Genomic DNA, 15,075 nt, shown 5'->3' on the forward strand with positions numbered 1-15,075 from the left:
TGTTAATGGCCTATGCATTTACCCTAGACTCCATCTTCCAGTCTGTTCTGCCTAAGCCTCAGAAGGACTTGACAGACTCATGCAAATGTTCTCTTAAGCTGTGTTAATGAGACTGTATTTGCTTGGAAACCTGTCTTTCTTCAAGATTCATGTCAATCTTTTTATGGCCCTGGACAACTCACCTTGTGCCAGTGTTATCTCAAAATGCACATTGTAGGTGAGGGGCCTGGTGCCAGTCTCTGAGTTTTGAGACATTTCCTTTCTCTAATTAGCAGACTGCTAGTAGCAATATAACATCTGGCTAAAGACTAGCAGGGGGGCACTCTTTCTGCCCCCTTCTGATGCCTATGTCAGAAGCTTTCTATCTCATTTATTCCTTAATAAAACTTTATTACACAAAAGCTCTGAGTGATTAAGCCTCGTCATTGGCCCCGGATTGAATTCCGGCATCTTTCACGGCTCAGCAACAACCTTTCAATTTGAGGGCAGTAGTAACACCGCTGAATAGGACAAAAGCCTCAGGGCAACATCCCACCTCTGTCATCTACTCAAAAGGAGACTTTGGAGGGAAAAAAATCTCTTAATAACCTTCACCTTCAGTTTCTACACTTAAAAATGAGGAAAATATTCATATACAGAAAGTTTCACAAAGCTGTTATGAGGCTAAAAACGGTACTTCATAATAGAAACCTTTATTAGCCATACGATATAATACTAATATGCAATATAAGCAGGTACTGTCATCAGTTTTAGAAACATAAAATAAGATTCTTCAGGAGCTTACGGTAAGGGATCAAGTAGACAAAAAACATGTAATACATAGGGTGAAATGTAAGAAAGTGAAAGTGAAGCTCAGTCGTGTCCGACTCTTAGCAACCCTGTGGACTGTAGCCTACCAGGCTCCTCCGTCCATGGGATTCTCCAGGCAAGAATACTGGAGTGGGTTGCCATTTCCTTCTCCAGGGAAATGTAATACAGAAGTTTATTTACAATTACAGCCCTTTAAATACAAGGAAATGAAAACTGTTTGGTCAGATACTTACAGGGAAGAGAGAGGGGATGAACCAGAACCATACAGGAGACAGGGTGATCAGGACTGAAAGTCAAGGGGTAGACTTCCCAGGGCAAAGCAGAAGGTGCTGGCAGGGGAGAGGCTTAGGTAATATCCAGCAGGCAAGATGGCGCACATGATCTTACCATGGTACCTGGCTGGAGGCCAAAGTCAATGATTTCATTCATTTATGCATGCATTCATTCAACATTTGAAACATATTTATTAAGCACCTAGTAAGGAGTACGTCAAGACTGTATATTGTCACCCTGCTTATTTAACTTATATGCAGAGTACATCATGAGAAACACTGGGCTGGAAGAAGCACAAGGTGGAATCAAGACTGCTGGGAGAAATATCAATAACCTCAGATATGCAGATGACACCACCCTTATGGCAGAAAGTAATGAGGAACTCAAAAGCCTCTTGATGAAAGTGAAAGAGGAGAGTTCCAAAAGGTTGGCTTAAAGTTCAACATTCAGAAAACGAAGATCATGGCATCTGATCCCATCACTTCATGGCAAATAGATGAGGAAACAATGGAAACAGTGGCTGACTATTTTTGGGGGCTCCAAAATCACTGCAGATGGTGACTTCAGCCATGAAATTAAAAGACGCTTACTCCTTGGAAGGAAAGTTATGACCAACCTAGATAGCATATTCAAAAGCAGAGACATTACTTTGCCAACAAAGGTCCATCTAGTCAAGGCTATGGTTTTTCCAGTGGTCACGTATGGATGTAAGAATTGGACTGTGAAGAAAGCTGAGTGCCGAAGAATTGATGCTTTTGAACTGTGGTGTTGGAGAAGACTCTTGAGAGTCCCTTGGACTGCAAGGAGAACCAACAAGTCCATTCTGAAGGAGATCAGTCCTGGGTGTTCTTTGGAAGGACTGATGCTAAAGCTGAAACTCCAATATTTTGGCCACCTCATACGAAGAGCTGACTCACTGGAAAAGACTCTGATGCTGGGAGGGATTGGGGGCAGGAGGAGAAGGGGACGACAGAGGATGAGATGGCTGGATGGCATCACCAACTTGATGGACATCAGTTTGAGTGAACTCTGGGAGTTGGTGATGGACAGGGAGGCCTGGCGTGCTATGTGATTCATGGGGTCGCAAAGAGTCAGACACGACTGAGCGACTGAACTGAACTAAAGGATCAAGCATGGTTCTAGTTAGTAGCTACAATGACTAAGAAAGGCTATCACTCCTCATAAAGCTTATATTTTACTAACATGCAAATAAAGAGAAAATAGACATTTAACAATCATTCACAATATTCAACATTCATTCAGTATGCAAGTCCCTATTAAAGTTCCAGGCACTGTTCTAGGATCCTGGAGCACAGCAATGAAGAAAACACACCAAACCCCTCTGCCCTAAGGCAGAATCCCAGGCAGAAAGAACAAACGCAAAGATCCTGGGGTGAATACAAGCCCTGTGTGTTTCAAGGACCAGACATGACGACCACTGTGGCCAGAAGAAGGTGAAGGAGACCTGTCTGAAATGAAATTAGAGATGAGACAGAGGTCAGGCTATAGATGGCCTTTGATGGCCAGAGGAGGGAGTTTGTTGTTATGCTAAACCTCCCATCTGAGTGTAAAAGAAAGGCCTTCCTTAGAGGGTTTTCAGGCAGGAACTGAGGTGACTTGATGTGACTACTATAGGTAAGATAATTTGTAGAGGAGCTAACGTGGAGGAGGGGGACGAGGAGGTAGAGAGTGGTTGACAGAACCAAGTCCAGAGCAGGAGTGGGAGGCAGAACAATGCCCCACCTCCCAGGCTTGACCACATCCTAATCGCAGGAACCTGAGAATATGCTTCCTTATGTGATAAAAAGGACTTTGAAGACATTAAGGATATTGAGATGGGGAAATTATCCTGGATTATCCCAGTGGGCTCAATGTCATCATAAGGAGCCTTATAAGAGGGAGCCACGGGGATCAGAGTCAGTAGTTGGAGAAATGATGAGGGAAGTAAGGAAGGGGCCAGGAGTCCAAGAAGGCAGGAAGCCTGAAGAAGCTGAAAAAGGAGGGAAACATTCCCTCTTGGAGCCACGAGGAGAATCCAGCCCTGATGGCACCTTGACTTTAGCCCAGTGAGACTTGGGGCCACAGAACTATACGATAATACATTTGTGTTGTTTTAAGCCACTATTGCTAACAGCAATAGAAAATAAATACTCAAAAAACAAAACAAAAAAAAAAAGGATACTAAGGAAGAATGGCCAAGCAAGAAGGATCAGAAGTAGTTGGGGGAAGCAGGGGGAAGAGGTTCATCTGAGTTTACAGCAGCGGAGATGGGAGTCCACCTAGATGATAAACCAAAGGTCTTTGTTCATAGTGCAATTTACTAAAGGAAGGTAGGGATGAAGGCTGTTGGAACTGAAGAGGTCAAAGAATGTGGCACCTAGTAGACTTTAATAAGGTGACAAAAATAAAAGAATGTGGAGCCCACAGATGAACAAAGGAGAAGCAATCAAATGCCAAGGTTCTCAGTGGAGAAGCAGAAGTGACTAGAAATTAGAAGGTATATCGCTGCCAATGGATAGACGCTATTATAACTGTGCAGAATGAAACAAATACGAAAGGAGTTCTGCATGAAAATGATTTAGAAATGGCCATGTGAAACTAGAGAAAGGCCAACAATACCACTGACTCCAAGGATTGGGGGTGGAGGAGCTCTAAGTTCACAGGCAAAGGTGACACAAGAAAAGAACCAAAGAACCGGGAGGAAAATGAGCAGACTCTGGCATTGCAGAAGCAAACAGGAGGAATGAATATGGCGAACAGCGTCAAGTGCCACTTAAAAGTCAGCAGAGACTGTCCACTGAATTCGGTGAGTGGTGGAGACAGAGCCAAATTAGAATGTAAGAAGTGATACAGACAGAAAGCAAAGTCACCTCCTATTTGTGAAGCAAGCTATAGGAGGCTTAGTGAAATGAAGGAAGGCATTAGTGAATAAGATAGGTGACATGTAAATACCAATCAGAAAGACCCAGTTGAGAGGGAGAGATGGAGGATACAGAAGAGAAAGGATAATGATAATAATGTAAGGTCCTTGAGAAAGTAGAGGATACAGGAGCCAAAGCACAGTGTACAAGAGGGTGATTAAAGAACCAAATGCTTCCTCTGTTAAAACAGGAGGGAAGGAGGAAGCAATTGACCTGGGTACTGGTGTGTTTGTAGACTGAGAGAAGAGCTGAGGAACTTCTGTCATGGGACTTCCATTTGGTTTGTGAAATTAAAAAAAAAGGGGGGGGGGTCATTCACGAAGAGCTGGGGCTTGTGGGGAGACATGGGAAATTCGTAAAGGGCTTAACATACTCAGCGAGAAGAGGAAGAGTAGCATTTCTGTGTGGGATACATGCTGCCATGAGGCTTTTCTCCAGCACCCATCAGATGCAGGGGTTCAGGCACCAAGAAAACAGATGGTCCATCTGACTGTCAAGCTGGGCTTGACAGGTGACAGGTGAAAGGAAGTCTGCAGCTTAGGCAGGAGCATAACAAAGTGATGATCGTTGCTCTAAGGTGATAAGAGAAGGGAAACAAGAAGGGGCTGATGGGAAATTGACAGGTCAGGGGACTCAGGATCCAAGGGAAACAGTGAGCAGATTGAAGACAGAGGAGATAGCTGGCTAGTTCTATCTAACTGCTTCCTAACAGCACTTTGGATGTAGAACAGTTTCAAATAACAAATCTAGGATCTAAGTGTGTGCATGGGTGGCTGGAATAAAGGGGAGGGAAAGAGTGGTTATCCTTATAACACCATAAAAGTCACCCAAGATAGTAGGAGCACCAGGGGCGGAGAGGGAGACACCGAGCCAGATGGTAAAGTCTCCAATGAGGAATGACCATGTGGCCACAAGGTAACTGCATCAAAGAACCTTTCAATTCCAAGCAAATAAAAATTTAACCAATCACATACTATCATAAATGATTAAAGCTGTTAAAGGCTCTGGCTCTAATGTAAGCAAGGCAACCCACTCCAGTATTCTTGCCTGGAGAATCCCACGGACAGAGGAACCTGGCGGGCTATAGTCCATGGGGTTGCAAAAGAGTCGGGAGGGACTGAGTGACTAAACAACAACAAAATGTTGCAACAAAGCCTGATAGAAAATAGAGGCCAGTAGAAAAAATTTGAATCTATTTCTTACCTCTTTGTCATCATTTTCTCAAGACTGCTAGAAAGAAGTCTTCTACTAGAAAAAAGTTAACAGGGCTGGTATACAGAAAGCAGTTAACATTGCAAGCCTGAGCCTGCATTCAAGGCTAGCCCTCGGCTGGCATCTAGAATTTGGCTTTTGGGAAGAGTAACCATCACCCTAACTGATAGAAGTGGCCGAACGATTTGTACAAACAACATGCTTTATGTGAGTGTCTGCCTTCCTTCTGTCAGTCTGGAATTTTGGTACATGCTGTGCCTACATCATCAGCTCCCAGAAACCCTGGGGCACTGAGTCCCTACTGAGCTTCCCCAACAGCATCTCACACAGTGAGTCGGCACAACTCACTGCTGGAGGAATCAAGTCGGCTCCACTAGACAGGACGCGTGGCGCTTCTCTTGGACCTTTCCCGCCTCCTTTGCCCACTGCTGATCTTGCTTTCTGTCCTCTTTCTGTACTAAATCTTAGCCATGAGTATGGCAATACGCTGAGTCCTGTGAGTCCCCCAAGTGAATCATCGAACCCGGGACTCTTGGAAACTCCCAACACACACGAGTTTTCATCTTAGCTGGAAATTTTTATTAATCAGCAATGCTAATGAAAGGTTGTTGCTGAACCACGAAAGACACCGGGATTCTCGGCCTCTAGGGGAGAAGAATTCAATTCGGGGCCAGAGACGAGGCTTGATTGCTCAGAGCTTTTGTATAATACAGTTCTATTAAAGTATAAAAGGAACAGAGAAAGCTTCTGACATCGACATCAGAAGGGGGATGGAGTGCCCCCTCATTAGTGTTAGCAATGGAGTTATATACCTTTTAATTAGTTATTACAATGGATCAAAAGAACGTCTGGAGGTTGTAAAGATCTTACTAGACCTACTCTCATAATTCACATTTTAAGATAACAGGATTAGCCAGAAGGTTTTCAGGAAGGAGAAACTGTCCTCAAGCAGGATACACTGTTGTTGTATAATCCCTAGTACAGAGTTTAAACTGAGTTGTGCAATTGACTAAGACTAAGGAATGTAGACAAAAAAAGTTTGTCCTCTCCTCCTCCTTGAGAATTCCAGACCCCTCTCTCCTTGGGGACCCCCGGATTTCTTATCAACCTGCCTAGGAATTGACTCTCTCACTAAGAGCATCAGCATTTTACTGTCAAACATTCTGAATATGTCCCTGTCTATATAGATTTTATACACAAGTTCAGTTTTCTGTGTCAACTCCTTTAAGAGAAAGGCATGAGGAAAAGCCACATAAACATTCAGTATAGCTTTCCATCAAAAAGCTAAGAATATATTCCTTCCTTCATATGCCAACCTGAGCACTATGATTTAGTGTGAATTTCTCAGGTCTGAACCTTGGCCCTGACGACTATTCCTGGGCAAGTTAGTAAGTCTCACCTCCCTTTCTTCATCTACAAAATTAAAACAGTAACAGTATCTATCTCCAAGGAAGTTGTAAAGATTAATGCATTCACATAGAAAGTATTTATTGCAACACTTGGCATAAAAAGCTGTGTTTGTGTTTTAATTATCACCTGGACTTCAAACTCCAGATTTTTATTCTTTGGTGGCCTGAATTGGTTTAATAGTCTTACCTCTATATATTAGGTCTGATAAATTTTCTAAAAACATAAGACTAATTTTTAAAATTTAACTTACTTATAAAAACTGAAATTACAAAAGAGAAATATTCTAGTCTCAAAATGACAGAATTGGAAATTAAATCTTGGGAATAAACCCTATTTTAACACCAAAGGTTCTTTTAATATAAGAATATAAAATGAAATGTAAAACAAAAACTGTCACTTGGTTATTTCTGAGAATAACCCAAGTACACAGTCTCATTTCCCCAAAATTCCAAAGAGAGTAAAGACAGACTCAAAGGTGGAATTTTATCAAGAACAACTGGAGTGCAAGAAGATGTGCATATAAGATCACTGGAGTGTAAAAGGCAGCTCTTTTTTATGCTTGTAACCATACTTAATATTCACTTTTACAAATATTCATTTTCTAAGATAGCCTGCCCCACACACATACACAAATTTTACAAGTGTCTGGTGCGTTCTGTCTGAATTACAAAGTGTGTACTGCTGCTGCTGCTAAGTCACTTCAGTCGTGTCCGACTCTGTGTGACCCCATAGACGGCAGCCCACCAGGCTCCCTTGTCCCTGGAATTCTCCAGGCAGAAACACTGGAGTGGGTTGCCATTTCCTTCTCCAATGCATGAAAGTGAAAAGTGAAAGTGAAGTCGCTCAGTCGTGTCAGACTCTTAGCGACCCCATGGACTGCAGCCCACCAGGCTCCTCTGTCCATGGGGTTTTCCAGGCAAGAGTACTGGAGTGGGGTGTACTACAAGACTTAATTGGTTCAGTAAGTCTTCCAGGTTCTAACTGCAAGTTCCCCTAAATCTGCATTCTCAGGGAAAAAAACAAAAACGGATACAGGTAAAGAGGGCTCATCAACCAGCCTGTCTTATTCCACATCTGATTAAAGAAAAGCTTCAAAGTGGCCACCATGAAACCAGAAAATAAGACAAAGAAGTATAATAAGGTTTTCAAATTCCAGATTTTCAGTTATTCAGCACAGAAGCACAGTGACAGGTACTAAGCCATAGTAATTAACAACCCATTGCTAACTTCTATTATGAGTGCCCGGGACTTTGACCTCAAACCTGCCAGGATTAGAGCCCTTGGCGACAGGGTACCCCAGGTTTTGTTTGAACCACACTCCGTGAGGCTGGTTTCCTCTGTCTAGGACTGAGACCAGCAATGGGAGAGTGCTTGTGTAGTTGACATATCACTGGTGACATAACTGGTTAGGAGAATACTGAAACCCAGGCCAGGACAGGGGACTCTGGAGGCTCACTGCACACAGCAAGTGTGTGTCCAATGCTCATCATTCCCTGAAAACAAGCTGAATTAAATGAGTTCATTTTACCTCTTCACTAACATACTCCCCAAGAAAATATTATACCAGATCAAATACCTCTTTTTTAGATCAAGAGAAGCACAGCCCTTTTCCTTTTGTTTCGCTTTGATTTCACTGGAGTGAGACTGGTTTACAACCTTTTGCTAGTATCTGCTGTGCAAAGTGAATCAGCTGTGTGTGTGTATAGATAGAACAGTGAACACATTCAAACTCACCATTGCAAAAGTACTGACAGTTGGTCTCTTTTCTTTCTTCTCATCTTTTTTACTGAAAAACCTAGCAACAGAATGACATAAAACTTTAAAAACTATGTAAATCTATATCCAATCAACATAGAGCTTATATTGAGCAACAACCAGGACAAACAAACATGTCTACAGTGTCATTAAAAAAACAGTGTCATTATAAAAAACATTTATAATATGACCGCATTTATAAAGTTTGAGTATGTTTACATATACCTAGAAATCTATACAGGGGGTTATCACTGGGTGTTGAGACTTCTGTCAAGATTTCAATTATTTTCTTCCTTGTGCCTTTGGTATTTCCTAATTTTCTATGATGAATACACAGAGACACACAAATTTGGAATTACAAAACTAACACTAAAAAAAGAGAGCTTCCTGTCTTTCTTCTACTTAGAACTCACTCATGCTCCCCAGAATTAATCCCTTTAATTATCATCTCAGGGATTTTAGCAACAGATAGTCTATCCTTCTATCTATCTAGATATTATCCTTCATCTACCTAGATATTATTCCTTTACCTCAGGGAGAGTAGTGGCAAACATGCAGGGCATAAATTATCCTAAGAAAGAAACATAATTCAATCACTCTCCATGAGCAAATCTAATTCTGAAAAGATGTCTGGAGCCATTGTGGCAATACACACAACCAAGAAAATGCACCATCAAAAAAGAGGGTTTGTAAACTAAAAAAAAAAAAAAAAAAAAAGCTGTCCTCAGGCAGAGAAAGGTCAATTATTTCGAGCGCAGATTCAAAACTCTCTAACTGGTGTTCTACTCTAACTGCCATCCAGCGTATGAGAGCAACCTCCACATCTGTATTTTCCTATTTCTAAAAGAAAGACTATCTCAGGGAAGAAGTACATTCTTTTTACACAGCTTTTCAAGTTCAAAAAGTAAATTCATCTGTGTCTTTGTTCTTTATGCTAAGCAAGGTCAAAGAGTCGAAGAAACTTCTAAAGCAAAAAAACCCAGAGTCTACTCCATATTTGGCTCTGGAGCGACGTTCCACTACTGAGAAACACACAAAATACACAAACATAACTCTTCAGATTCGGTTCCACCCTATTCCCAGTACAGGCACGGTTTCAGTACCCCTGGAATCAGGATGAGAGGAGAAAACTAGCCATACAGAATTGAGTTTTAGCTCTAAGCTTTTTATTTATTTTTTCATTCTCCAAAACTGCAGCTACTCTGAAGAATTTATAATGTTCCAGACACTGGCTAAGTAAACACTTTCCATACAAGACCTCATTTCATCTTAATCTCTAAGGCAGGCACATTTTTATCCTTCCTTTACAGACAAGAGAACTGCAGTGAGAAGAGTTAACTCACTTGTCCAAGGTCACACATTTAGAACAAAGCCAAGCTTTCCACGGAGAAGTCTAACTCCCAGACACCAGGCTATCTGGTGCAGGGTCAGACTTCTGAGACACTGCCCTGCCGGGAACACTCACTGTCACCCCTCTTAGAAGATTCATTTATCCCCATTTGCTCCAACACAGTGCTGACAAGTAGGAAGTTGCTTATCAAATTGCATTTTAATAAAGAATCTTTACAAATACAAATATGCCAAAGGGTACTATTACCCAAGCATTATACCTATTCACATTATCAGCAAGTCACATGCTTCTTTATGACTCTGAATTAGAATATACAGTTTAAAAAACAAACTCATAGAAAAAGAAAAAAGATTTGTGGTTTCTAGAGGGGGAAGACAGGATGAGAGAAAGCTGGTCCAAAGGTACAAACCTTCAGTTATAAGACAAGAGTGCTAGAGACGCAATGTGCCACAAGATGCCTACAGTTAACAGTGCTGTACGATATAGAAGAATCAGATGTTAAGAGGGTGGATCCTAAAATTTCTCATCACAATATTTGTAATTCAAACCATTATGCTATACAGTCTAAACTTGCAAGGTATTGTAGGTCAATTATAACTCAATAAAATTGGAAAAATACACAGCTTTATAAAACACAGATTCACATCAATAATGGTGCTGCTACTGCTAAGTCACTTCAGCCGTGTCCAACTCTGCGCGACCCCACAGACGGCAGCCACCAGGCTCCCCCGACCCTGGGGTTCTCCAGGCAAGAACACTGGAGTGGGTTGCAATTTCCTTCTCCAAAGCATGAGAAAAGTGAAAGTGAAGTCGCTCAGTCATGTCCGACTCTTAGCAACCACATGGACTGCAGCCTACCAGGCTCCTCCATCCATGGGATTTTCGAGGCAAAGTACTGGAGTGGGGTGCCATTGCCTTCTCCGCCAACAATGGTGAGCACAATTTAATAAGAGTTACCTAACTAAAAAAAAAAAAATTCTAGTTTGAAAAAAAAGTTTGTAGACCATGACAGCAATCAACAATAAAATGACAGTATATGCAAGTTTAAAAGAAATATTGTTTCCAAAATATGGGCTCTTACAGAAGAATAAATAAGTAAATGTCCCACAAATATTTATTGAACACCTTTTTCAAAAAGGTTCGAGAGGGAGGGGACACATGTATACCTATGGGTGATTCATGTTTATGTCTGGCAGAAACCAACACAATACTGTAAAGCAATTGTCCTTCAATTGAAAATAAATATTTAAAAACTGAGGTATAAGTGACATACACTGTATCAGTTTCAGGTGTACAAGAGAATGATTTGATATTTGTAAATACTGGGAAATCATCACGAGTCTAGTTAACATCTGTCGTCATACAAAAATCACAGAATTTTCTTCCTTGTGATGAGAACTTTCAAGATTTACTCTTAGCAACTTTCCAATATGCAATACAGTGTTATTAACTGGAGTCACACTGCTGTACATTACACCTCCATGACTTATTCTATAACCGGCACTTTGGACCTTTTGACCCCCTTCCCCCGTTTTGTCCCCCTTTCCTCCACCTCTGGAAACCACCAATCTGTCAAATACATTTCTTTCCTTCCACAGAGCCTTAATACTTATTTCAATGTCCCTACGTGTTTGCGTCAAAAAATACGTATTTGTTTAAGGTACCAAGTTTAAAAACTTAAAAACAAAAAGGGATGTATCTACCTTCCACTCGATATAATCTATTTTATGAAAATTTATCATGAAAACCTTCAAACAAAAAGAATATTAATAATGACTACCCATTAAAAATTCACCTCGATTCAACAACTGTGAACATTTTGACCATATTTTCTTTAATGCATAAGGAAGTTTATAACTGTTAATCGCCAAACTGTTTGAAAATAAGCTGCAAATATCTTGGCACTTCACATGTTTTCCTACCATTATCACATACAATAAAATTAACAGCAATTTTGATATCAATCCACATTCAAAATTTCCAAGAATGTTTTCTATAGGTTTTTCCTTTTTAGAACTCTGATGTAATTAAGGCCCATGTATTATACGTGGTGGTTTTGTTTCTTTGTTGTTGTTTAGTCACTAAGTCGTGTCTGACTCTTTTGCCACTCCATGGAGTGTAGCCCTCCAGGCTCCTCTGTCCATGGGATTGCCTAGGCAAAAATACTGGAGTGGGCAGGCTGCCATTTCCTTCTCTATTTGTCTCTTTAGTCTCTTTTAAATCTAGAAATTCTTCTCCCTACCTACCTCCCATCAAATATTGACTTTTTACAGAAACAAAAACAGGTGTCTTATAGGATGTCCCACATCTTAGATATGTCTGTTTCAATCTTTGTCCAAATTGTGCAGTAAGTATGAAATACAGATTTGAGGATGCATTGTAAAAGAGAATGCAAACTATCTCATTAATAATCCTCATTACATGTAGAAATGATAATAGGTTGAATATACTTGGATCCTTAAAATGTATTTCCAACATTAATTTCACCTGTTTCTTTTTACTTTTTAGAAGTTGGTATTAGGAAATTAATAATTACAAATGTGGTTTACATCGTATGTGGTTCACATTATATTTCTATTGGACAGCATTAGTCTGAAAGCTTGATAAGTTAGATTCACTAAATGAGATTTTGCAAACATACTTCCTAGGTGGTGCCATGTCACTAATGCAGTCTATTCCAAGAGCCAGGCCAGGTATGATCACTTGGTTACGGTGACTAACTGCACTATCTTTTCACTGTAAAAAAAAAATCACATTTTCCTTTTTCCAATTAAGAATTGTGGCTAATTCGTAGATTCAACCTTTCTCTGAGTGGTTTAGGATCCATTAAAAATCCTTGCCTGAACCAATTATATCAATGCAGGTTTCAACATTTTTCTGTGAAGAAGGTTCTCCTTCCCTCTGTCTCCCTCCTTCTCTCTCCCTTAGTTTTCCTTCCCCTCTCAGAATTTTATTAAAAATTAATTTACTCAGTATTTCACAATCAAGTTCTTCACCTCACAATCAAGTACAGTCATTATTCTTGATGCTCAAACTATCTCTGATGTGGGCCAGTGAAAGCCCCTTCAAGCCAGCTCCTGTGTCCTTTTTTCATAATCGCCCTCCGCCTCTTGTTTTCAGGTACTCCAAGATACTCCAAGCTCAGCCTCAACTGACATTAACCCTTTCTCTGTTGGGTGCAGATTTCCTTTTTGTAAGGAACCATACTGAGAAACCAAGATTTACATTGAGTGTGCTCTCAAAGGACAGAAACTGCCCTATTAAAAAAAAAATCATGAAATCATATTCAGATTCAACATTGTTTTTAAAAAGTCTACTTAATGTCCACACTTGTATTTCTTTTCTCTTACACTGAAAAGCTTGGTTTCTAATAATATTCATAACTTTACTAATTTAAGTTTACCATTTATTACTAACAGAGCTGAGTGAAATTAAAAATTTCCTGTACAGATACTGCACTGTGATCAAAATTTACTTAAGATAATTATTTTTCCTATGTGATTACAGAACCAATTCTATACACAGGATAATTTTACACCATTCTAATAATTCTTTGATAGTACACTCGTCTTACAATTACTTCTACCAGAGTCAGATACCCATTGCCTTAAAAAGAAAAAAAGAACATTTAAAAGTAGTCGTGGCCTTCTGTCCCATCTGCTGCGTGCCACAAACATGCAATGTTTAAGTGACTGTTTTACCAGAAGGAACAGACTGGACCACAAAGCAGGCTCGCGGACGATCAACATCACACGTAAAGCAGAAGGTTATAAAACACAGGAAAGGAAATGAGCCTTGGCCTGTGTGGGACCAAAAAGCTGAGGAAGAAGCTCACCATGCAAAAGCTGGGCTCAACTCAAGCCAGCGAACCTCCACAACTGCCTGCATTTAAGATACAAAAACCCATCACCACCACCATCAGCAGCTCATTTAATTCAGTTAGAGGCCGGAAACAAATCTCCCAAGTTTCTCAAGCCACGTAAAGTATGAAAGTGAAACAAACTACCTTTTTTTGTCCCTTTTCAAGAAATTCTTCCCCCCTGCTCTTCCATTGCGGCCGTCTTCAAGATCCATCGCGACCTGAGGAGAAACCACAGCCAATCAGTCAAATCACCTCAGAAGGCTAAGATGAAACTGAACTTTACTACAGCGCGCCGGGCAGAAGGGCGGAGCGCTCGCCCTGATGCTCCAGCGGCTCGTGGCCGCGAGGGTCGCCGCAGGGACATTACTCAGCGCCAGGCATCCAGCCTCCGCACGCGAGCCGAGGGGCAGGGCGGCGGCCCGGCCCGGACTTTGCCCGCCTCCACCGCGGCTCTGCCTCCTGGTTCCCCACGCCATCCATCTGCCCGCGGGCTCAGAGCCGGCTGCCCGCACAGCGCTGGCTCTGCAGGCTCGGGGCAGCAGACTCCAGGACGGATAACTATCTCAAAAAAAAAAAAAAAAAAAAACCTAGAGACAGGTGCCTCAAGAGCTCCCCAACTGAGAATAAGTCTCACCCCTTTTAGTCCCCTTGGACTTGCCAATTGGCATCACCCCTTCCCTCTCCTCCGAAGCCCTCCGCCCCAGGAGACCCAACTCAGGAAATTAGAGAGCCCACCCATCCTCCCCCCGAACCTTCTCCGTCTAGTCCCCAGCTTCCCGCGCCCTACCTCGGGCTTTCCCTCGGAATGTACACTAAGGCGTGAATCTTTGAAGAAGAGAGTCAGACTCCAGCGGAAAGACGCGGCGGATGCGAACAGCGGCCTCGGCTCCACTGAGTCTTGAAGAGCCGCTGCTCGTACGCGCCCCCGCTTCCCGTGGCCCTGGGAGCAGGGAGCGGAGAACTTGCGCAAAGCCCACGCCCGGTGCTCTGCGCTCGGCCAATCACCCGCAGGCTCGGGACAGCTCCCGGCCGGTTCTATTGAATTCTGATTGCGCGAAATTACGAAACAGGTTGGAATTATGTGGGAGGAATGTCCTCGCTTCTGTTGCCCCTCAGCAGAAGGGCGAGCAGGGAAACGCTAATCAGCTGAATCACCTAGGGCTTTTACGTTTAGAGAGCCCTTGTCTGTACAAGTCCACGAAATTATGAATATATAGATAGATATAAATGTCACTGTACAATTCGCTTCTTGTGACTCGATTAGATAAGGGAAATTTTCTTTGATATCACATCCAATATATTCTAATAAAACAATATCCGGCTTTGCCCATTCTGTAGTTAAAATTCCCTTCCGCTCTCTTATATTTTGTTTTTCATTAGATTACACATCGTTTGTTACTTTTTTTTTTTAAGTCATATATTTTTGTCTTTATAACAACAAATTAAAGATATGGTGAAAAAATAAAGTTCCCTTCCAAGCA

The 15,075-nt window shown here is 41.6% G+C and overlaps 1 protein-coding gene across 3 annotated transcripts in view; it reads right to left on the reverse strand.

Annotated features, from left to right (window-relative positions):
• The window catches only part of LOC113891607 (multidrug resistance protein 1-like), a 111,665-nt gene extending 97,039 nt beyond the window's left edge, over window positions 1–14,626 (reverse strand). Inside the window, exons 1-3 of one of the 3 annotated variants that reach the window (XR_003510806.1) lie at window positions 14,382–14,626; window positions 13,739–13,812; window positions 8,361–8,421 (exon numbers count right to left, since the gene is read on the reverse strand). Coding sequence is in view for 2 of the 3 variants with exons in the window: in XM_027539863.1 (XP_027395664.1) it covers window positions 8,361–8,421; window positions 13,739–13,806 (129 nt within the window). In the remaining variant the exon portion in view is untranslated. The remainder of the gene's footprint in view (window positions 1–8,360; window positions 8,422–13,738; window positions 13,813–14,381) is intronic. The other 2 variants (XM_027539863.1, XM_027539862.1) reach the window with 2 other exon arrangements.
• Window positions 14,627–15,075: the final 449 nt, after the last annotated feature.

The sequence above is a fragment of the Bos indicus x Bos taurus genome, chromosome 4, assembly GCF_003369695.1.
Source record: "Bos indicus x Bos taurus breed Angus x Brahman F1 hybrid chromosome 4, Bos_hybrid_MaternalHap_v2.0, whole genome shotgun sequence".
In the NCBI taxonomy this organism is placed as follows: Eukaryota; Metazoa; Chordata; class Mammalia; order Artiodactyla; family Bovidae; genus Bos; species Bos indicus x Bos taurus.